The following is a 25,185-nucleotide window of genomic DNA, read 5'->3' on the forward strand; positions in this document are numbered from 1 at the left end:
AACATATTTTTCCTTACAAATGAGGCCATCAAGCTCAATATTAAATTTATCTGAAGTCTTAGAAATACTTAGAAATACACTGTGGCCATAGGTAATTCAGCTCCTAAAAACTGCAGAGTTGCAAGTGGCATTAAAACAATCCAAGAGGATAGGAAATAATGAATTGAAATAATCTGACTGAGCTGCAATAAAGATTCAAATTGATAACCAAGCATCCCCCTAAGGTAACAGTTCTTCCTGCAATTGAGCTAAAATGTTAATCAAAAAATAGTTTCAGATTATAGAGGTTAAGATCCTTCACAGTAGGGTACATAATAGTAATCAAAGATAATGGAAAAGAAAATTCCCTTGAAAATGCCTTTGGAACTAAATAAAGTGATGATTGTGATGGTTATTTTTTTAGTTGAGATTTCAAATTAATTGCCTGCTGACATCAGTATTGTTCTTGAGTATTGCATAGCAGGCGACCTCAGTATATCTCCCTTATTTACTTAAATTGTTACTAGAAACGTTAATTATGATGAGTTCAATAATGTTGCCCCTGTTCACTTGGAAGCGTTGGCAATGTGGTATTGGCTCAAGGTAAATAAAATCTTCAGGTTTGTAAATGGAGAATGTGGTCTCATTTGGGAGAACTTATTTAGTAAGTTACATAACGTGCCAGGGTACATTAAACCGCCTTCATGGCAGATTTTCCTGTTTTTCTCTTCTTCTTTTTCTCAATAAATTGTAATATTCACTGTGTTTTCATATAAGGGACTTGTCTTTCAAGGGAAGAAAAATTAAGTAAACTTTTTGAAGATTTGTTCTGCATGTGGAAGTTGCCATTTTGAAGATTTTTTTTCAAATTATAAAAGTAACTTATACTAATTTAAAAACCACAAAATTAATGATACAGTGTGAAATAACATTACCCCTAGGTAACCTTTACTAACATTATGTGATATGTCCTTCCAAATATTTTATTTGCATACATAAAATATATGATCTATATAAAATATATTAAAATAACATTTTAAATGTTAAAATTACTATACATTCTGTTCTGCTGCTTGATTTTTCTTAATGAAGAACTGCATAATTCAGCGAACCAATATTTTCCAAGTGATCAGTGAGTACATGTTGAAAAATCATTCAAAGATAAGGATTTATTCATAGAATAAGATAGGCCAGCAGATTTAACGTGACAGAGAACAGGGGTCTATTGATCTGATTTCAGATTTTTTTTTAAAGAAACTACTATTTGTGAGTTTCAGTGTAGTTTCAAAGAATATCCACAATGGTCAGCAAAGGCTGTTCAGTACTACTCCATTTTCCAGCTGCATGTCTGGGAAAGACTGGATTTTCTTTACTTCAGCCAAAACCCATAATGCAACAGATTAAATGCAGAAATAGATATGAGAATCCATGTTTTATTTAAGCCACACATTAGATTTCCAAGTATGTGAAACAGTGCCATTTTTCTCACTAAAGTGATATTTTTATTTTGAAAAAGTTATAAGTTATATTTACATGTAATGGATTTATTGTTATTTTTGGGTGAGTTGATAAATATTATTAAAATTTTCTAATATCAGATCCAGTAAATAGTGGTAGATTTACCCATATAAGCAAATGCTTATTGAGATCACCAATAACTTTTAAATGTAAAAATATTAAGGGCCTTGAGACCAGAATGTTTTAGAACCTCTGCTCTTGAAAGACTTTGAGATTGTCTCCATTTTTGAGTTATTATAAGCAGTGCTTCAGTAAACAACATCATGTACTTGTCTTTGTGCACTTCTAAAAGTTTGCCTGTAGGAAAAATTCTAGAAGTAGATACTCTAGACCAAAGGATATGTGTTTTTGAAATAGTGATAGATTATACCAGATTTCCAGTTTCTGTGCCCAGCAGTGGTTCATGAGTCATCCTGCATTCTGATCAATGGGATAAGTAGAAAGCAGTGTATTGTTGTTTAATGTACTTTTTCTTAATTATGAGTGAGACTAAGAATTTTTTAGATATTTATAGCCCATTGTTATTTTTTTATTCGATGAATAGCTTGTTCATATCTCCCTCTCACACACATTTTTTTACTGGACATTTTGTTTGATTGTTTGCTTTTAAATAAGGGTCCCATGGTAGATTTTATTTCCCAAGAATAGCCATAATAATATTTCCTATTCTACATGCTCTTTTTTTTTTTTTTGAGGCAGGCTCTCACTTTGTCACCTTGGCTGGAGTGCAGTGGTGTGATCTGGCTCACTGCACCCTCCGTCTCCTGGGCTCAAGCCATTCTCCCACCTCAGTCCTCCAAGTAGCGGGGACTACAGGTGCATACCACCACGCCTAGCTAATTTTCGTATTTTTTGTAGAGAAGAGCTTTTGCCATGTTGCCCAGGCTGGTCTTAGACTCCTGAGCTCAGGCTCCACCCACCTCAGCCTCCCAAAGTGCTGGGATTACATGTGTAAGCTACCATGTCTGGCACACATGCTTTCTTAAAAAAAAAAATCATTTTGACATTCCTCCTCATTGGCAGGTTGGGTCTATATTCCTTCCCTTTGAAATTGGGCTTATTTGCTGATAGTTTATCCTTTCCCAAGTCTCGATCATAAGATACAGCTTTCACCAGGTTCTCTAGGGACACTTGTACTTGGAAACTAGCCACCATACTATAAGGAAGCCCATAAATCTGTAAGAAGTGGGCCTCATTTTCCCTAGCTGAGGTCCCAGATGACAGCCAGCGTTAACTACTGAGCTAATGAATCAGTGACCCTTAAGATGATTCCAGCCTCCAAATGGCTTGAGTCACTCCGAGCCTTTAGGTATTCCCTGTATATATCCTAGCCACTTTAATTTATTTTTACGTGAACCTAAGCAGGTGAAATTACCTATGATAGACTACAATTAGGCAGTTTTGTCTTTATTTTCTTTTTCACATGTGCATTGTTTATGAATATCTTACTAATAAATCATCTGGTTTTCTGGCGGTGTCCTCTTGTAATAAAGTACTTTAAAATAAAATATATAGAAGAGGAAAGCTTTTGTTATAGAAACTGTTCAAGTGTTGTTTATGACTTTCTTTGAACTTAATCAGAGTTGATTTCATCCCAACTGTCTTACTGAGCTGGAATAAACTGATGAGATTCTTGACCTTATTCAAAATGCCTTTATGTCATTGTATGAATTAAATTGAGGTAACTTTTATGCACAAAGAAGAGGAAGGATCTTTGTTTAATGGTGGTTCTCAACTGGGTGCTATTTTGCCCCACTCCTTGCCCCTCCCCGCCAGCATTGTCTGAAGATAAATTTTTTTATTGTTACAGGGCAGGGAAGTGCTACTGGCAGTAATGGGTGGGAGTCAAGGCTGTTGCTAAAGTTCTGCAATACTTAGAACTGAAATGGGAGAGTTCTCTGACCCCCCTCACAGTATGTGTGACAGGGGTGTGACTCATCCACTGGTGCTCAAGCCCCTTACGGGAGGGGGAGCATGCAAACAGGTAGGTGCAGGACCCAGGGCAAGTATCCCTAGGCTCTGGCCCCATGACAGCAGCTGGGGGTGGAAGGCTACAACTCCCCAAACCCAAGTGTGCATGTGTTATAGTGCACTCTTTTAGCTTTGCTGTCTACAGATGGCTTAAGCGTTATCCAGCTCAGTGCCCTCTTAGTACCCAGGTTCTTGTCTGGCATCCAGGAAGAATCAGGTCACACACAGACTTGAGGATAGTGAATATGAGGGTTTTATTGACTGGTAGAGATGACTATTAGCAAGATATGTGGGGAGCTGGAAAGGGGATGGAGTGGGAAGTATATCTTCCCCTAGAGTTTAGCCATCTAATGGCCAATCTCCTCTCTAACTGCCTCAGCCAAACTCCTCTCAGCGTTCAGATGCTCCTTGTCTTCTTTCTTTCTCTGCCGTGCCATTTTGCTGTTCTGCTCTTTTGTTCTTCACCTTATGGAGTTGTGGGTTGGGGGTTATGTGGGTACAGGATAGGTGGGTGTGGTGCACCATATGGAAGCTTTTGGGCATGAAAACAGGAATGCCTGTTCCCACTTAGGGCCTTGAGTTTCCAGGCTTGAGGGTGGGGCCTTTGCTAAGCAACCCAGTATTTCCCTGTCTCCTGGCTGTATCAGAACAACCCCCATAACAAAGAATTATCTGTCCAATGTTTGTTAGTGCCAAGTTTGAGAAACCCTGAATTTAAGCCACTCGTGTTTTGTTGGTGTAATTTTGTTTGAGTTTAGATTTTGCAAGTATAAATTGTCTTGTTTCACTGAGCAGTGGGTAATTGCAAGAGTACCATTCAAGAAGTATTTATTAGGTGCATACCATGTGCCAAAATAGCAGATGACTTATAGAGGGCCTTGTATGCCAGAAGCGTAGTAGCAGCTAGAATAATCCCTCTCATCCCCCAAGGATGTGCATGTCCTAATCCCTGGAACCTGTGAATATGTTTCCTGTATCAAAGATCAAAATTTCAACAAACTGAGTTACAAAGATTTAATTAGCTTTTATTAGTGATTCATGAATCAGGCAGCATCCAGTCTACAAAATAGATTGGAGCTCTGAGGAGGTGGTGGAAGATTTGGTTTTTGTAAGGTAACTTGAGCAGGAACAAGGAAACAAAATAGTACAAAAAGTGGATTGGTTAACACCTTGGATGAGCTAAGGGAAAGGGTGCTTCCCTATCATCCTGTCTCGGGTTTACTGGGTCCCTTTTGGTTGGTTACTGTGAATCCCCCATTTTTAGAAAACTGGCCTGTTATTAAATTTAGTTTGATGACCTGGCATCTAGCACAAGTGACTCCATCCTGGTAATTAAACACATGACAAACTGGAATTTGCTGATCAAAGGGAGATTATTTTGGGTCATCTAGGTAGGTACTTTGTCATGACAAGTCATTAAAAGTGGAAGATGGGGTGGAGGGGGAGGGGGAAGAAGGGATGGGGTGGCAGTGGTACAGAACAGAGAGGAGGAGGAGCCAGAACAGAAAACAAAGATAAGATATTTCTGTTACTGAGGCCCAGGGACAGCTAACTGGCTACATGGAGGTATCTGTCTAATAGCATTATTGTTCACTGAGTGGAAGCAGTTAATCTGTAGGTAGCTAAATGTTGATGGGTGGGGTGGAGGAGCAAGTTCAGATCCTGTAGTAGGAAAATGCCAGGAAGTTTTCTTGATGTGGCTAAGCACAATCTCAAATCTTTCTTGCCAAAAGTTTTCTGCTCTTTCTGAAAATTCCTCAATAAATCAAAACATAATCAAATAACACTTGTTTAGAAATACATATACATCTGACGTGATAAAAATCAATGGGATGGCTGGGCGCGGTGGCTCATACATGTAATCCCAGCACTTTGGGAGACCAAGGTGGGTGGATCACTTGAGCCCAGCTTGGCCAACATGGCGAAACCCCATCTATACTAAAAATACAAAAATCAGCCGGGCATGGTGGCATGCCTCTGTAGTCCCTGCTACTTGGGAGGCTGAGGCACGAGAATCACTTGAACCTGGAAGGCAGAGGTCCAGCCTGAGCCACAGAGTGAGACTCTGACTTAAAAAAAAAGAAAAAATCAGTTAGAGATCAGGATCTACTTTAGAAAAATTAGCCTCAGAGCCAAATTTGGCTTAACAACTTTGCTATGTCAGCAGATGATCAAAGACCATCTCCATCACATTTTGTCATTTTTATAAATTAATGATATACCATTTGATGAAATCATATTTTTGAAAGAGATTGAGGACACTAACCCATTCTACATTTCCTCTTTATAGCACCTGCACTTTTCAATCCTTCACCTGATAGCTTGACCTTGTTGAGTATTTTTATCAACAGACTTGAGATTCTTAATATGATTTGCTCAGTGCTCTTGCTTCTTGGAACCACAAAGGCAATTGGAACAATAAGGAGATATAAGGGACACAGCTGCTCCCCTTATATCTCCTTATTGTTCCAATTGCCTTTGTGGTTCCAAGATGCTCATATTTGTTATGTTCAGATTTCTCAGTCCCTGTAATAATGGTGTAGACAGAAATAAATGATACTCAGAAAACTCAGCATATCCATGACATTTAGATTTCAAACAGAAATCTCATCTGATTTTTCCTCACAGTTTTTCTTTATCTTCTTTCCATTCTCTGAATCACCTGGTGTCCACATATAATAGGAACAATGTTTTATGCACATGTTTGGATTTATAGTATATTCTCTCCCACAGTGGACAAACATGGATATTAATTATATTTCTGAGAGGGAAGTAATTATAATCAAAGGCATTGCTGGATAGTGGTACTTCTAGATATCTAGCAATCTGTTATTTTTAATATCTATTACATTGATGTGTATAGCACACCCCTAAATATCCTATTATACTTTATGTAGCCATTTTACTTTAATCACAATAAGATGAATGGAAGGAAAAAAATCTCTATTATTTATTAATTTAGTTATATATTAAAGTTGATTTTTTTAAATGTAAAGCCATCACTCCATTGCTGGAAATTGAATGCAGATAGTCCTAATTGCACTGCCAAAATTGACTTATAAGTAGAAATGCTTTTCTAAAACATGTACAGAATTATCTCAAAAAGCAACATACTTTTATAGGATTCTAAAAATGCATATAAGATCACATTTTTATTGATGTAAAATTTATTTTATTTTCCTACACATTTTCTTTTTGTGATAGCAAGTCTTCCCCGCAGTCTTCTATGTTAACTGATGCTAAGGATAGCCTATTGTAGTCTTGTGAGCCTATGTTTAGTTGAACGTAAGATGATCTAGTGGGTACGTGGTGAGAGATCTGAATAATATGATCAGGAAATTTAATATCTATATAAAAATTCTACTCTGTAAGTAGAATATATAAATGTTCATGAAACATTTATAAAAACTGAGCATATTCTAGGCTAACAAAGAAAACCCCTAATTTCCCAGAGTAGAAATAGTACAGGTTATATTATCTGACCACATTAAAGTAAAACCAGATATTACACAAAGGTTGAGAGAAATACTGGTTTCATAAAGTTTTTTAAACAGTATTTTGAAGGGGAAGCTTGAAATTTTGAAGTAGATGACATACAACACTGAGATTGTTACACATAAAAACGTGAGCACAGCTCACTTATTCCTAGCCTTAAGTAATTTTATTAAAGAAAGAATGAAAATTAAACTCTACTGATGTCAAGATGTGAGAAAAAGGAAAAAAGTCACCCTTTAGAAAAATAAAATTATTAATAGATTAATAATTTTAAAAATTAGAAGAGAGCAAAGTATTAAAATTGATGAATAAGTATTATTTGCTTGTTTTTCTTTTTAAAATACCCACAAAATAGATAAACCTGGCCAATTTAATCAAGAGGTCAAAGAATAAACATAAAATATTAGGGATAAGAAGGCATACAATACAGCTTCAGGTATTACACATGCTAATCAATGGAAAAATCTTTTCAGAACAATTTTCCTATGTTAATTTTACGAAAAAGAAATCAGAAACTTAGGACCAGATAGAAATAGATTTATAACCGTGGAAGAACTGTTTTAAATTGCTTCCTTCCCCCCCAAAAGCCCCTCCTCTCAGTGTTTCTTGCTTGCTTATAGCAAGTGGTTTTATCGGAATGTACTATGCCTTTTTTAAATGTGGTTTAATTCTTTAAATATTACTAATGACAGGCCGGGCTAGATGGGTCATGCCTGTAGTCTTAGCACTTTGGGAGGCCAAGGCAGTTGGACCACTTGAGGTCAGGAGTTCAAGACCAGCCTGGCCAACATGGCGAAACCCCGTCTCTACTAAAAATGCAAAAATTAGCCAGGCGTGTTGTTGCACACCTGTAATCCCAGCTACTTGAGTGGCTGAGGCAGAAGAATCGCTTGAACCCAGGAGGCAGAGGCAGCAGTAGGCCGAGATCACACCACTGCACTCCCACCTGAGAGAGAGAGCAACACTGTTTCTAAAATAAAAAATTATTAATGACATTCTTTTAGCAACAGCTTGTCTTTCCTCCCTTTTTTCTTCTTTTGTTCTTCCCTCCCTCCCTTCTTCTCTTCCTTTGTATCCAATTTTAAGGAATAGATAATTCTATGCTAGTTCAACTATTCTAGAACCTAGAAAAAAAAATAAAACAGAAAAGAAAATTATAGATGCCTTTTTAAAATAAAAATAGATGCAAAAATGTAAATTACTATCAGCAAATTTAATTTAATGTTAAATTTAGCGTTTATTCCTGGTAAAATTTCTTACTGAAATAGCAATAGAATATTATGATAAACTATCTATATTTGAAACTGTGCACAAACATACCAGGATAGTGGATAATCTAAACGCCAGGAAATGCCATCATCATCTTTAACAGACCTCTGGAATCTCAGCTTAATGTAATAGTTTATTTATTGCTCAGGAAAAACACAAGAAAGGGAGGAGCAGGAGTGTGTCTTGAAGTGCACAGTCTTGAGGGATGATCCTGTCAATGAAAAGAATCATACTCTGTAAAGTATTTAAAGAGATTTATTCTGAGCCAAATATGAGGGACCATGACCTGTGACACAGCCCTCAGGAGGTCCTGAGAACATGTGCCCAAGGTGGTTGGGGTACATCTTGGTTTTATACATTTTAGGGAGACACAAGATTTCAATCAGATACATTTAAGAAATATATCGGTTTGGTTCCAGAAGGTGGGACAAAATGTGGAGGCAGGAGACTTACATATATTGTAGATTTAAATTTTTCTGGTTGACAATTGGTTGAGTTTATCTAAAGACCTGGGGTCAATGGAAAGGAAATGTCTGGGCTATGGAGACCAAAGTTTTATCATGCAGATGAAGCCTCCAGGTAGCAGGCTTCCAAGAGAATAAATTATAAACGTCTCTTATGAGACTGAAGGTTTGTGTTGATGTTAATGTTGGAGAGTATAATGAGGCACCCTACTTGCCATCATGGCCTGAAGCAGTCTTTCAGGTTACATTTAAGAGTGCCCTGGCCAAGGAGGAAGTCCATTCAGATGGATGGTGGGTGGCGGGGGGCCTTACAATTTTATTTTTATAATCCAGACTTACTGACATGCATGACTTCAACACATGGCTCTGTCTAGCTGGAAAACTGTGAAAAAGAATGAGTAGGAGTGGTTTAAGAGTTAGGCTGAATAATGGTACTTATCATTTCTGCTCACATTCCATTGGCTGGGAAATGTGGTCTGTGTGGCCTAGGAAGAAGAGTAGAAGGGTTTGATGATGATGATACAATAGTCTGTTACATGGAGTTTCTAGCCAGTGTGATGAGAAGAGAGTGCATGTCACTCTAAGTATTGGCAAAGAAGAAACGAAATTCATAAGTCATTGAAATGATAAAGTTGTAGGAAAAACTGGGTTTTTGTCACAGGACCAGGAAGGATTAGGCTCGAAGACACTTTGAAGGGCGAGGGGAAACCGAATTTATTGGGCAAAAAGGAAAAAAACTCAGCAAAGTGATAGGGGTACCTGTTAACAGGCCTGCATCTCATAGATTGAATCCCAGGTTACCACACAGGAACAGCAGAGGCCAGGCTTCTCCAGAGCCCTGCAAACGGGGCTTGCACTTCCCAAGGCTCCACCCTGTCCTCCCGGTGGGCAGGCTGATTGGAGATTCTCGGAGACCTGCAGTCCCATTTTTCAGCCTTCAGGCTGTTTTAGGCTTGAAGGCAGGGTTTCAGGGGGGAAGGGAGGTCGGCCTTATCTGCCTCCTGTTTCTGACTGTAATTTAAGCCAGAAAAAAATCCAAGGTCAACAGATCAACTATGAAGAGAATTTAATAAGTGATAATTATACATAAATGTATGTTGCTGTTATATGCTAGCCATAACCAGTTAGGGAAAGCAGCCTAAATGACGGTCCTTTACAAATTTGAATCTTATTTACCCTGTGGTTTGAGGAATCCTTTGGAATTCTGAAAACGAAAATCAAAATCAGAAGTACATTAAACTTCTGGATGGTGGATGAGTCAAACAATGATTTAAAAAAAAAAAGTCATCAACATTTCCTAGTATGCACACAGTAAAGTAAAACTCTCAAAATTGCCTCAGTGAAACTAAAGGAGAAAGGAAACCTGAAATATTTAAGTAAGTAACAGTAAATGGGTTTAAGTTTAAAGAGCTTATAATTACTAGCCGAAGGGTTTTTTTTTTAAGTGTTATGTGTTTTATTTAGCCTGTTGTCTATATTCTGTTATTTTAATGCATATGGAAATACCTGTAGATGTTTTATTGTATTCACTTGAGAGTTTAGGCCTCAAAACTCTTTTGGCCCACATTTTTCCATAGCAGTGTTTCTTATTCTTGGATGTGTATCACAGTCACTTGGGGAGCTTTTAAATATTCTGGTACCTGAAACTAGTTAAAATCAGAATCACTGGCAGTGGGACTCAGACATCAGCGTTTTTTAAAGTTCCCCAAATGATTCTCTTGTGCTGCCAAGTGAAGAACTACTGTTGTATAAGGATTTGTTGTGACATTGCTGAGCCTTCCCTTTCCTCCTTTATTCTTATTGTTAGTTTTAAATGAAATTATACATGTGAGTGGCCTACCCTGTACCTAGCACAAGACTTGCCTGTGATTGGAGTTTAGTAAATGTGGATATTGTATTTTGATTTCTACTTAATTGGTCTGAGGATCACTTCATACTGAAACATAAGGAAATAAGCAGATGTTCTGTTGCTCAGATCTAGGCTTGAAATACTTTGTCTAATTGCTTAAGTTGTGCATTTTTGTCAAGTTTACTCTGAGAGATTTAAAGCACATTGCAGTAAAAGCATACTAGGGTAAAAGTTCCCAAGTAATAATGGTCAAGGACTAATGGAAAGAAAAATAATTATATCAGGAAACCTAGTTTATAATTGCTAACCTGGAATTTTAATATGTTCACTGAGACATGTATATACCATCATTCTTATCTCATGAAGTCTAGGTCCCAGTGTTTCTAGACATAGCAATGTAAAATAGTTCCTTTACTTACAAGCTCATCATTTAGAAATTGTATTCCAAGCTTCTCAAAGGACAGTTCAGGTTTCACAGTGGGTACAATTTGATGATTGAGTTTGTATTGCTGCGCCATATTGATTAAGTGGGTTCTGACTGGTATCTCCTGGACTCATACTCTTCATTAAGCCAGAGTTGGGAGGAGAATTTATATCCAACATATTTTAGAAACTTAGATATTTTAGATATATTTCAGACATTGACAGTTACATGTAGCAAAACAGACATCAGAAAAGAAGGGAATTTTTGGACCAAAGATATTTTAATTAAACTAAGAAATTTTTGACGACCACATGGTCAAATACATTGTAGTAGATAAATTTTCCTTTAAGATTTTTGGTGTGTTATATACCTAGTGTATTTATGTGTCATCTACCAAGTTTCATGGAAAGGAAGCCTGAATATATTATTGTTCTTACTAAAATGTTGTACATGTCTAAGTGACAAAAATTAAATTAAGCAATTATTTAGTTTTTTTCTAGGATGGAATATACTTTTTAGCAAAATTCCTTATGAAATTGTTACCAGAAAGGGGTCCTGATCCAGATCCCAAGAGAGGGTTCTTGTATCTCACGCAAGAAAGAATTGGAGTTGAATCCTTAGAGTGAAGTGAAAGCAAGCTTATTAAGAAAGTAAAGGAATAAAAGAATGGCTATTCCACAGGCAGAGCAGCTCCTAGGGCTGCTGGCTGGCTATATTTATGGTTATTTCTTGATTATATGCTAAACGAAGAGTAGATTGTTCTTGAGTTTTTTGGGAAGGGGTGGTAAATCCCTGGAACTGAGGATTCCTCCCCTTTTTAGACCATATAAGGTAACTTCTGGACGTTTCCATGGCATTTGTAAACCATCATGGTGCTGGTGGGAGTGTCTTTTATCATGCTAATGTATTATAATTAGCATGTAATGAGGAGTGAGGACGACCAGAGGTCACTTTTGTGGCCATCTTGGTTTTGGCGGGTTTTAGCCAGCTTCTTTACCACAACCTGTCTTATCAGCAATGTCTTTATTACCTGTATCTTGTGTCAATGCCTAACGTCCTGGGAATGCAGGCCAGTAGATCTCCGCCTTATTTTATCCAGCCCCTATTCAAGATGTAGTTGCAGTAGTTCAAAGGCCTCTGACAAAATAACTTTACAGTAAGTAGTTTCTGAAAAATTACATTTGGGCCTATAGGCTTAAAAAGTGAATAGTGACATATGCCACATAAGGAAAATGAAAGATTTTGCTTCATTAAATTCTTCCTGGGTGAAATTGCTTATTAATGTAGTGAAATATGATAGAAAACTTTGTTTCAAAGAATAAAAATCTCAAAGAACAAGAAATGTGTAAGTAGCCCCCCAGAAGCTAAAATCTTGAACCACTTTTGAAGACTAAGTACTTCATGGGTTGAAGCATGTGTCAAAAGGCTATCATTACCAACAGAGGGAACTGATACACACTTCAACTCAAACCATTCTGTCTTAGAGTAATAATTTAAAAACCAAGCAGTACTGAGCCACTTGCTTATTAAAATCCGATGTGTGGACTTTTGAAGTGAATCTGGTTGTTAACATTCCATTTATCTGGTGTTACTCCAGAGTTGGGAATTCTGGGTAATTATCTTTTGCTAATAATTGAAGCCTCTGAAGGTTTCTAATTTTATCTTAACCATTTCAATTGAAATATTTCTTAAATGATCACATACTTTCTTAGAGGGCAAGAGTAAGAGGTCGGCATATGGAAGTAATGGAAAGAGAACAAAACCAGGAATTTTCTGATCTGTATTCTGGTTCTTTTGATGTCATTAACTTGAGAAAAACTAACCTTGAATGTTATTCAGAGCTTGGAGACATCAGTTTTTATCTCAAAATTGAATACAGGCTAGCTGCTTAGAAGTTGTATTATTGGACACTTATTTAAGCTAATACGTAAGATGAGATGTCAGTTGTAGAGCAGTTTGTCCTTATAACAGATGGCCACAGAGGGACATACTTTTCTAATTTCCGAGTTCATTTTTTAGAATAATCTTCTTAATTTGCAATAATTTTAGGTTTACAGAAAAGTAACAAAAATAGTACAAAGAGTTCCCCTGTGCCCCTCACCCAGTTTCTCCTAATGTTAACATTGTATGTTACATTTTTCTTTTTGAGATGGAGTCTTGCCCTGTCACCCAGGCTGGAGTGCAGTGGCACCATCTCAGCTCACTACAGCCTCATCCTCCCAAGTACTTGGGACTATAGGCATGCACCACCACACCAGGCTAATTTCTGTATTTTTAGTAGAGAAGGGGTTTCACCACATTGGCCAGGCTGGTCTCGAACTCCTTACCTCATGATCCGCCCACGTCGGCCTCTCAGAGTGCTGGGATTACAGGCAAGAGCCACCGCGCCTGGCCCTACATTTTTCAGATATATACATGGTACATTTATCAAAACTAAGAAACCAACATTGGTGCATTATTATTAACTAAGCTCCAGACTTCTATTTAGATTTCACCACTTTTTCTGGTAATACTGATAGTTCTAGGATTCAATCCAGAATATCACACATTAGCCTGGTTCCAGGTGTGTTTTATGTGTGTGTATGTATGTATGTGCATACCACAGGCATAGAAGAAGCCAAAAGAGACCAAAGTGTTTTCTGTTGTTATTGTTATCTTTAGGGAGTGGACTTATGGGTTATTTTTTATGAAGTTATACTTTTTCTGTTTTCCAGATATCCCAGTGGGAGAGGAGGAGTCCTTTTTTTATTTCAACCAGAAGCATATACAGGAATTTAAATAGTATTGCAATCCAGGGTAGGGCAAACATTGTCTCCTCTCTCGATCATGAGGGCATCACTGGGTTGCCACTGTGACCTACCCTGTCTTCCTAAGGAGAATGCTAGACAATTGTATTTAAATGTTCTTCAGCATGTTCTGTTCCTTTTAGAATACTTTCTACTAGGTTTTGATGCTTTAAATGAATGAATTCCCCAGCTCTTGAGAAGCAGCTAATCAGATAACATGTTCAGGGGGCCCTAGGGAACTGAAGTTAGACTAATTGAATGAAATTTTCTTTGACAAATTTTTCCACCATGAGACTGATACAGAATCTGTGTAAGAAGAGAGGCAGAAGCAATTTTGTTACTAGGGAAGAGATTACAAAGAACTTTAGTAAATTGCAGGTAGGAGAGACTAGTTTTGCTTTTTTGACACAGTCTTGCTCCTCTCTGTACCCCACAGCTGGCCCTGAAGGACCCTGTTCATACAGTGTCACTGCAGCAGTTCATCTACGAGAAGCTGAAGGCACAGCAGGAGATACTAGGAGAACAAGGTTTCCAGTCCCTCATGGAAACAGTGGACACGGAGATTGTCACCCAGCTACAGGAGTTTTTGCAAGGATTCTAAGAGCACATGATATGTTGCTGCCTCCCCTTTCAGAAAAAAGCTGAATAACCCAGCCTGCCGTTTGTATGTGAGAGCCTGCTGAGATGAAGAAATCACTTGTGTATGAAAATAAGCAAAGACCACACATTTTTTTACTACGAAATGTAATGGATACATGTAAATCCTGCATAACTAAAATCACAAACCTATTCCTCAAAAGAATTTAATTTTATATTTATGAGGGGGCCCTTTACTAAAAAGTACATGTACACATTTGATGACAATAGCTGCTTAGTTTCCTGTTAAGAGAAGAAACTTTATCTTTTAATTATGTGCTCTTAACACTTGAAAAGATGAAAGTTAATACCCGAGATGTTTTTCTGCAACCAAAATTGGTTAAATTTGGCTGCCTTATCCTTTTTTTAAGCTAATGAAACTACAAGTTTGAAAAATGACAAAGCTCTTCAGATGATGCTATTAAAGAAATGTGTGTACTAAGCAAAAATATATAAATAGTGACAAATACACATTACCAATATTATCTTGCAAGGGAGTTATTTTCATCTAACATAGAAAATGTGTTTTATCAGAAAAATGCTTTTATTTTCATTCTAATAATTTGATACAGAAATTAGTTAAGGCATTTTTTCTTGCTTTTTTTTTTTTTCCCAAGTAAATACATTGGTTCTATAAATGTACATTTGTTAAGGCCCACGAAAGTGAACCTGTGGTACTGCAGTACCACGTGGGGGAGGCCTCTGGTTATGGTTTGGTGGTTCTAGTTCCTTTGTTACTCCTGTGAGCACCAGGAAGAACTGGGCAACTCCAGTCCCCACCTGAGCTATGACAGTCCCACATGGCTGTGAGAGACTGTTGAGCACTTACCCTTCCCAGGTTCCTCAGTGCAGGGGTGCATCAGGGCCTCAATAACAGGGGTATACCTTGGAGGATCCAGCAGTAATCCCCAGGGTACTAGGATTACTAGTACCCTGATGGAATTAGTCTTCCTTCCTTATTCCTCCAACATGCAGCACATAAAAAGGGGAAAAGGAGAAAAAAAAGCCTTACTTTGTTTTACTTGCCATTTATCGTAAGGAAACTTTAAAGCATTTTTTAGGAAATACTCAAAAGCAAGGTTGGAAAATGTCTTATCTTTCTATAGAAAGCTGGGTACAGTATGTAACTGCGGGAAACACACTACCCCTTTGTGAGCTGTGGAACCCAAAATGTATGGGGATATTTGATGTTTTCAGGAAAAGAAGATACTATGGTCCAAATTAAATTTTCCAAAGATACCTCACCTTGGCCTGATTTGTCTGACTACTTTTCTTGCTCCACAAAGAAAGAGTTCGTAAAAATTGCCCAGTGACTTACAAAGAGAGTTTTCTTTTATACTCTAGCTTTGATTCTATGTTAGTAGGTATCGGTACTGGAGGTAGCAAATCCTAGTTACCCTTTTAATTTATCTTCAGTTAAAGACAAAAAGCTCCTTTCAAGTGATATTTCTTTATCATTATTACTCAATCCTCAAGACTAATCCAAGAAGAATTACTTTCTGTTGACTTAATTATTTTCATTTGAAACACTCACCCATTAGTGCTATCAGAAATTCTCAAACATGCGCATGTTTCAGTTATAGTAAAGTACTCATCCTTATAATTCCTGATAGATTTCATTATACTGCATAGCAAATATTACTGAAAGAGCTACCTTGAAAAAGAAGTAAAAAGTTTATCTCAGGGAAAGAGTTTGATTCATTTTTTAAACTCATAGTTATAAATAGGATTGGTAAATAGCTCAGAAAAATAATGTATCTTGAATTTTTAAGTGCTCAATTAAGACATCAAATGTAATCATTGATTTACAGAATTATATTCATTAACAGAACTATATAGCAAATTGTTAAGTTTAGGACAAACAACTCAGGCCTCTGGTTGAACTGTAGCTCCTGATACAAGGTAATAATTGTTTATACTCCAAAAACATATTTCTTTTCTATTCCAGAGACTTCTCCCAACCGTCTCACAAAGGCCCGTGTGACTAACAATAACATTTAAAGCTTCCTTATAAGTTGGTTCCTTCTCTCTCTCTTACCAGTCATTTTAGAGAATCCACATTATTGCACACAAGTTTTTAAAAACCATTTTTCTTGAAAAATCCTCACTTTAATCTTTATTTTACCCATTTCTTTATTCAGTTAGTATTTATTGAGTTACCGTTTCATGCCGTAATGCTGTACTACATTCTGAGATTAGAACATAGTACCCACCTTCATGAAGTTTCACAGTTGATTAGGAACACACTTGCTGACATGCTGTAAGAAAATAGGGGTTCCAGGTGAGCTGAGATCGCGCCATTGCACTCCAGCCTGGGTAACAAGAGCGAAACTCCGTCTCAAAAAAAAAAAAAGAAAATAGGGGTTCCAATGGAAGCGCACATTGTCAAGCAGTTGGCCTGCAGGGGAAGGAGATTGTCTATGAAAGAAAGTGATGCTGTCACTATAATTTAATAGTTACTTAAAAACTGCTCTCGAATGGCATGGTTTGGTGAGGCTACTTAAACGTCAATGGCACTATACTGGAACTGGACAACACCCTGACTCCAGACTCACATCAATTGGGAGTCACTCTAACATACAAAATCATCAGGTTTTGAAAATGTTGGATCTTTGTAGCCTCACAATTAATCTGTAATTCCATAAATTAAAACATAAGGCTCACCTACTAAGGGTTGTTGTCTTTTCTGCTTCTCCAAGTCATAAACCTCAAGTGAATAGAAATTTAAAAGTTGTAGAACTAATAATGATGAGATACATGTCATAAAAAACAAAAATACTTTCTTCTCCTAACTTTAGAAAAGAAAAAAATCTGCAGAAGCATGAAAAAAATAGTATAATAACCCCAGCGTACCCATTTAGATCTACCAAACTGTTGACATTTTGCCGTATTTACTGTCTTTATATATGTGTCTGTATATAAATATACTTACATATACACACATTTACTTTTGCTGAACCGTTTGAAAGTACAAACACTACAAAAGTTTGTAATTATAAACCCTTTAGCCCCAAATACTTAGCAGACATCTAAGGATGCCATTCCTGTACATATCCACTAATAACCATTATACAGCTAAGAAAATTCACAATAATGTAATAATATCTAATAAACAGTTCATATTCCAATTTTCCCCACTGCCACAAAGATGTCTTTTATTATTTTGTATGTCTTTTATTATTTTGTATGTCTTTTATATGACATACGATAAAAGACATACAAAAACCATTTGGTTTTTGATCCAGAATCCTCTCTTTATTTTAGGCAGGGTATCACCCTGTCACCCAGGCTGGAATGCAGTGGCTTGATCTCAGCTCACTGCAGCCTCAACCTTCCTGGCTCAGGTGATTCTCCCACCTCAGTCTCCCAGACAGCTGGGACTACAGGCACGTGCCACCGCCTGCTGCTAATTTTCGTATTTATTTATGGAGATGAAGTTTTGCCATATTGCCCAGGCTAGTCTTGAACTCTTGGGCTCAAGTGGCCTGCCTTGGCCTCCCAAAGTGCTGATATTACAGGCCTGAGCCACCACGCCCAAGGTCCGTTTAATATTTATACATTGCATTTGGCTGCTTAATTTTTCAATCTAGAATTGTCCTCTTTTCAGGTCTTTGGCTTTTTTTTTTTTTTTTTTTTAAGAATCCAAGGTTATTGCCTTGTAAAATGTTCCTTATCGTGGAATTTTCTAATTGTTTCTTCACAGTTTTATTCAGGTAAGCATTTTTTGCAACAACACTATTCTGGTAATGTACAGTTTATGTGACATCACATAAGGAGGCACGTAGAGTTTGGTGGTCTTTATTGATGATACTAATACTAAGCTCCAGGTCTCTACATTATAAGGATAAATGTTTAAAGAATGTTTACAGCTCTAGAAATTTCCAGTGGTTATTTTGTTGTTGTTTGTTTGTTTTAACCTGAATCAGATCTCTTACCGCCACTAGCTTGCCTGTTCATTTACAGTTCTGCAACTTTTTTTTAACCTAGAAAAGTAGCATAGCTGAACTGGGGAAGAAGTATATTGAACCTGGTTCAAGTTTCATCAACCTTAAGTCTCTGAAACTTTTATGTTATTGCATACCCTTTAGTCAAGAGTTATCTCTAGGCCGGGCGTGGTGGCTCACACTGGTAATCCCAGCTACTTGGGAGGCTGAGGCGGAATTGCTTGAACCCGAGAGGAAGGGGTTGCAGTGAACCAAGATGGTGCCATTGCACTCCAGCCTGGGCAATGAGAACGAAATGCCTTGTCAAAAAAAAAAAAAAAAGAAGTCATCTCTTCAAGAGTTCTATTCTCTCTCTCACTGTCTCATGTTTTTAAGCTATGTGGTTCTTTGTGACTTTCAATATAACTTGAACTAACACACCACTAAAATGGAAGGCAAACACTGCCTTTTCCATTACCAAAATATCCTTTTTGGATTTGGAAACTGTTGGCAAAGAGGCAGAAATGCAGCAATACTTTATCTTTTTAGTGAGACTGAAATTTGGGCTGAGTTTAGAAACATACTAGATGAGAGCATTACCTTTGAGTGTGGTTAAGGATAAGAAACAGTACCTTATCAGCTGACAAAATGAGGAGAGAAACAAAAATAATCATTTCCTTAAATGTGAAGCTTTGATCTTGGTATCTTGGTAGAACTGTGACATCTGCTGGAAAAGCAGTTTAAAGTCATCTTTTTACCACTTAAGAAACTACATTCTGTCCCAAACATATCTTAATTACACAGAATTTGGTGTTCCATGAAGTGGTAAAAAACAATTCCATCTGGTGGTAGAGCTGGAACTTTTTTTTTTTAATTTTTGAGACGGAATCTTGCTCTCTTGCCAGGCTGGAGTGCAGTGGTGCTATCTCGGCTCACTGCATCCTCCACCTCCTGGGTTCAAGCAGTTCTCCTGCCTCATCCTCCCGAGTAGCTAGGACTACAGGCACATGCCACCATACCCAGCTAATTTTTGTATTTTTAGTAGAGACAGGGTTTCACCATGTTGGCCAGGCTGGTCTCAACTCCTGACCTCAGATGATCTTCCCACCTCGGCCTCCCAAAGTGCTGGGATTACAGGCGTGAGACACCGTGGCCAGCCCAAGCTGGAACTTTTTACACAGCTTCATGCTATTTGTCTGAAGTCGAGATTTAGAGCCCTTGATGGTGAATACCTTGATGCCCTGGAAAGGGTTACAGCTGAGTCTGTTTTTACTTCTGGGCAGTTGGACTCCTGGCCTGGGGGGACTCCTTACAGTCTGAAGCACTTGGATGACATTCAAAACCAAGAGCTGTTGACTACATTTTCTCTTGAATTATTTCTTTACCATAACAAGTGGAAAGTCCCTGATTGGCCAACAGTCTTTAACAAGCAAGCCTGTTTTGTTCCAGCAAATGCCTGCATCCAACTCATCTGAGCCTATCGGTTGGAATTTATTAGCTAAGTGTGCTTTGAAGAACTGTCTAATCCAAGAAGGAATATATTGGTATCTGGTGATCTAGCCCTACTTCAATGTAAAACATTGATTTTCATGCCACTTTAATTTCCCAGTAGGTCAAAAATAGGATGCAAGTAACTGCTGGATCAGGTAAGAGTCCAGGGAGGCTTAAAGCATGTCTATCTGTCTGCAGCTAGCCAGATGGCTTTAAAGTGGGAAATAGGCCTTTTGGCTAGAATTCTGCTTGTTGGGGATTTTTATTGTAAGGGTTAGAGCAGAAAATTCTGGAGATGAGACTGAGCAGACCTGCAAGTGAGCTTTTAGTTTTTCTCAATTGCTTTAACTTGAAGCGAGATCAGCATCTCATTTCAAAAGGAGCGGGTCATTTCCACAGTGCTCTCTAGGGCAGCCCAAAGTGGCTTTTTCTTCTTTTTGTAATGAACACTGCAATTCGAGCAATAGTTTAGAAGAGCAAAACTTTTTGATTGACAGGAAAGTTGTAGCTCATAAAAGTGCTCACTGAGCTCAGAAATTTATTGACAGCCAGGGAAGGAAAGTCTATTAACAGATCTGGAGGTAATCACAAATTAATGAAGAGCTCTATTTAGGCAGGGGAGGCAGTTTGATTATTTCTTTCTTGAATTGAAAGGCACATGTCCTGGGCTATCTCTGGCAGTGAAATCAATACCATGAAATGGCCCTTTCCTTTCAGTCTTGTTTACTTACAGCACAGTGCATTGAGGAGTGCTGAATCAGGTGAGCAAATTCATTGTTTTAGTATATGCGCAAGACAAACCTACTAAAGGCAACTCACAGTTTGGAAGTATGGAAACCCAAATTTACTGAATAAATTAGGGACTTGGCTATTTTAGAAAGCTCTTCTGTCAAAAGATTCTTCCTCATAGTTATCATTTGGACTAAAGGAATAAGGTAGACTTTTAATTAACTTTGTTTTCCTTACTTAATAGAATTGCAGAGCGGGAAGGGAATCAGGGAGATGATCTATTCTTAACTTAATCATTTCATAGATGAGGAAATGGATTAGAAAGATAAGGCCAACAGCCCTGGGTCTTTGTTGCCTCCTTCAATATACTTTTCTAATTTTATTATTATTTATATATATATATATGTATTTTTTATTGTACTTTAGATTCTGGGGTACATGTGCAGATCATGCAAGATTATCGCATAGGTACATACATGGCAACGTGGTTTGCTGCCTCCATTCCCCTGTCACCTATATCTGGCATTTCTCCCTATGTTATCCCTCCCCAACCTCCCTACACCCCAGTTTCCCTCCCCAAGTTCCCCTGAACAGACCCCAGTGTGTGATGCTCCCCTCCCTGTGTCCATGTGTTTTCATTGTTCAACACCCACCTATGAGTGAGAACATGTGGTGTTTGATTTTCTGTTCTTGTGTCAGTTTGTTGAGAATGATGGTTTCCAGATTCATCCATGTCCCTACAAAGGACATGAATTCATCGTTTCTTATGGCTGCATAGTATTCCATGGTATATATGTGCCACATTTTCCTTGTCCAGTCTATTATCGATGGGCATTTGGGTTGGTTCCAAGTCTTTGCTATTGTAAACAGTGCTGCAATGAACATACATGTGCATGTGTCTTTGTTTTTAATGTTCCATCAGTTTTAATTTTAAAATATGATTGTCACATTGGGAAAATGAAATAAACACAGTAAAATAAACTGTACAAAGGCAAAGTAGAATAACAAAAATATTTTACTAAAACATAAGATGTACAGAAGTTTCCAGACAAGCCATACAAAATGGTCACAAGCTTTTATTGAAGGTGGGAATGTACACTTGCCAGCAAAGTCACAATGTTATTAGTGAGGGCTGTGATGTTTGTTTAATGTTCCCATTTTGGTTCAAACATTCAAGCTTGTCCATCTACAGCGTCTAAATAAAGTTAGACTTAGCTGGAGAGCATATTCTAAATAACTGGTTAGCTGCTTTTAACCAATGCAATTAGATCACCATAAAAGGGGGAAAGGAGCCCATAAAATTTAAATAAAACCACCTCCCCCCTCAAAAAAATAAAGAAAAACATCCACACCCCTGCAGCTAACCTGACAACTGTCTTCATTCACAGTGCTTTATACTTAAACCAGGATGGGGGAAATGAGTAAAAGCAGGAAAGGGCCACTGCTTTTAAACCTTTCACAACAATCCAGATGATACTTCTAGCCTCTGCTCATGCTTTACGACAGTGAATCAGGACAAGACATAGATTTGCTTATGTGCATTTAATCACCAAAGGACTGAAGATGTCTGGGCTTTTTTATTCTGTAATGTTCCTAAGACTGTGTCCATTAAATGCAAACAAAAAGGAAGAAGTCTTGGCAGAACAGAAGTGAAGCGCACTTGATGATCAGATCAATTTAAATATTATTCATGGCATATAGCCTAGTCCATGCTCTAGCTGTTTCTATGGCTTGGGCTTCATTGGTCTTCCACTGCTCCGCTACATCATTTTTTAATGGATCATCTGGATTAGAGCACTTAACAAGGCCTGGATTGATAGCAGAACTGTGCAGATCTGCAGTGCTGGGGACCACTTATCTTTTAAAATATCTAAACATATTCTTCCTAACTTATCTACATTAGGATGATAAATTTTGGTCATGAAACGTACTTTAGGGGCTGCCATTGGGTATTCTTCTGGAAGGAATGGTTCAAGTTTAAAAGTCCCTCCCTCAAAGGGGCAAACCTGAGGGCCAGCAATGACCACATGAAAATAATGGGCATTGCTCTCATCTGGTTCTGCTGTGATGCCAGGAACTGGTTCTGCCAGCAAACACTGGGTTTCCTTGATGGTCCTGTGGGGCAGCCCGGCCATCTTGTCAGAACCCGAGTTTGGCCTCTGGTCTCATCTCCCGCATATGTCTTTAAAATAGAATGATTTATAATTCTTTGTATATATACCCAGTAATGGGATTGCTGGGTCAAATGGAATTTCTGTTTCTAGGTCCTTGAGGAATAGCCACACTGTCTTCCACAGTGGTTGAACTAATTTACACTCCCACCAACAGTGTAAAAGTGTTCCTATTTCTCCACATCCGCTCCAGCATCTGTCTCCAGATTTTTTAGTGATCGCCATTCTAACTGGCTGAGATGGTATCTCAATATGGTTTTTTTTTTTTTTTTTTTTTTTTTTTGAGACGGAGTTTCGCTCATTACCCAGGCTGGAGTGCAATGGCGCGATCTTGGCTCACCGCAACCTCCGCCTCCTGGGTTCAGGCAATTCTCCTGCCTCAGCCTCCTGAGTAGCTGGGATTACAGGCACGCGCCACCATGCCCAGCTAATTTTTTGTATTAGTAGAGACGGGGTTTCACCATGTTGACCAGGATGGTCTCGATCTCTTGACCTCGTGATCCACCCGCCTCGGCCTCCCAATCAATATGGTTTTGATTTGCATTTCTCTAATGACCAGTGATGATGAGCATTTTTTCATATGTTTCTTGGTCTCATATATGTCTTCTTTTGAAAAGTGTCTGTTCATGTTCTTTGCCCACTTTTGAATGGGTTCTTTTTTTTTTTTTTTTTCTTGTAAATCTGTTAGTTCTTTGTAGATTCTGGATATTAGCTCTTTGTCAGATGGGTAGATTGCAAAAACGTTTTCCCATTCTGTTGGTTGCCAGTTCACTCTAATGATTGTTTCTTTTGTTGTACAGAAGCTCTGGAGTTTAATTAGATCCCATTTGTCTATTTTGGCTTTTGTTGCCAATGCTTTTGGTATTTTAGTCATGAAGTCCTTGCCTATGCCTATGTCCTGAATGGTTTTGCCTAGGATTTCTTGTAGGGTTTTTATGGTATTTGTTAGGTCTTATGTTTAAGTCTTTAATCCATCTGGAGTTAATTTCAGTGTAAGGTGTCAGGAAGGGGTCCAGTTTCTGCTTTCTGCACATGGCTAGCCAGTTATCCCAACACCATTTATTGAATAGAGAATCCTTTCCCCATTGCTTGTTTTTGTCAGGTTTGTCAAAGATCAGATGGTTGTAGATGTGTGGCGTTGCCTCTGAGGCCTCTGTTCTGTTCCAGTGGTCTATATCTCTGCTTTGGAACCAGTACCAAGCTGTTTCGATTACTGTAGCCTTGTAGTATAGTTTGAAGTCAGGTAGTATGATTTCTACTGCTTTGTTCTTTTTGCTTAGGATTGTCTTGGCTATGTGGGCTCTTTTGTGGTTCCATATGAAATTTAAGGTGTTTTTTCCAGTTCTGTGAACAGGGTCATAGGTAACTTGATGGGGATAGCATGAATCTGTAAATTGCTTTGGACAGTATGGCCATTTTCACAATATTGATTCTTCCTAACCATAAGCATGGAATGTTTCTCCATCTGTTTGTGTCCTCTGTTAATTCCTTAAGCAGTGGTTCATAGTTCTCCTTAAAGAGGTCCTTTACATCCTTTGTTAGATGTCTTCCTAGGTATTTTATTTTCTTTGTAGCAATTGTGAATGGCAGTTCATTCTTGATTTGGCTCTCTTTAAGTCTGTTATTGGTGTATAGGAATGCTTGTGATTTTTGCACATTGATTTTTTATCCTGAGACTTTGCTGAAGTTGCTTATCAGTTTCAGTAGATTTTGGGCTGAGATGATGGGGTTTTCTAAACATACAATCATGTCATCTACAAATAGAGACAATTTGACTTCCTCCTTTCCTAATTGAATACGCTTTGTTTCTTTTTCTTGCCTGATTGCTCTGGCTAGAACTTCCAATAGTATATTGAATAGGAGTGGTGAGAGAGGACATCGTTGTCTAGTGCCAGATTTCAAAGGGAATGCTTCCAGTTTTTGCCCATTCAGTATGATATTGGCTGTGGGTTTGTCATAAATAGCTTTTATTATTTTGAGATACGTTCCATCTATACCTAGTTTATTGAGGGTTTTTAGCATAAAGGGCTGTTGAATTTTGTCAAAGGCCTTCTCTGCATCTATTGAGAAGATCGTGTGGTTGTTGTCTTTGGTTCTGTTTATGTGGTGGATTATGTTTATAGACTTGCATATGTTGAACCAGCCTTGCATCCCTGGGATGAAGCCTACTTGATCGTGATGGATAAGCTTTTTGATGTGCCGTTGCAATTGGTTTGCCAGTATTTTATTGAAGATTTTTGCATCTATGTTCATCATGGATATTGGCCTGAGGTTTTCTTTTTTTGTTGAGTCTCTGCTGGGTTTTGATATCAAGGTGATGTTGGTCTCATAAAATGATTTGGGAAGGATTACTTCCTTTTGGATTGTTTGGAATAGTTTCAGATGGAGCGGTGCCCATTCCTCTTTGTATGACTGCTAGAATTCGGCTGTCAACTCATTTGGACCTGGGCTTTTTTTTTTTTTTTTGGTAGGCTATTAAT

At 38.0% G+C, this 25,185-nt stretch overlaps 1 protein-coding gene and 1 pseudogene across 1 annotated transcript in view; one reads left to right on the top strand and one right to left on the bottom strand.

Annotated features, from left to right (window-relative positions):
• Positions 1–15,635, top strand: part of IPO11 (importin 11) — a 227,782-nt gene extending 212,147 nt beyond the window's left edge. Inside the window, exon 30 of the mRNA XM_012462294.2 lies at positions 14,192–15,635. Coding sequence (XP_012317717.2) covers positions 14,192–14,356 — 165 coding nt within the window. The 3' untranslated portion in view covers positions 14,357–15,635. The remainder of the gene's footprint in view (positions 1–14,191) is intronic.
• A 6,576-nt stretch (positions 15,636–22,211) lies between these two features.
• Positions 22,212–22,669, bottom strand: LOC105723854 (ubiquitin-conjugating enzyme E2 N-like; annotated as a pseudogene).
• Between the last annotated feature and the right edge of the window lie 2,516 nt (positions 22,670–25,185).

The sequence above is a fragment of the Aotus nancymaae genome, unplaced genomic scaffold (genome assembly GCF_030222135.1).
Source record: "Aotus nancymaae isolate 86718 unplaced genomic scaffold, 86718_ANA_hifiasm-v0.15.2.pri h1tg000014l, whole genome shotgun sequence".
In the NCBI taxonomy this organism is placed as follows: Eukaryota; Metazoa; Chordata; class Mammalia; order Primates; family Aotidae; genus Aotus; species Aotus nancymaae.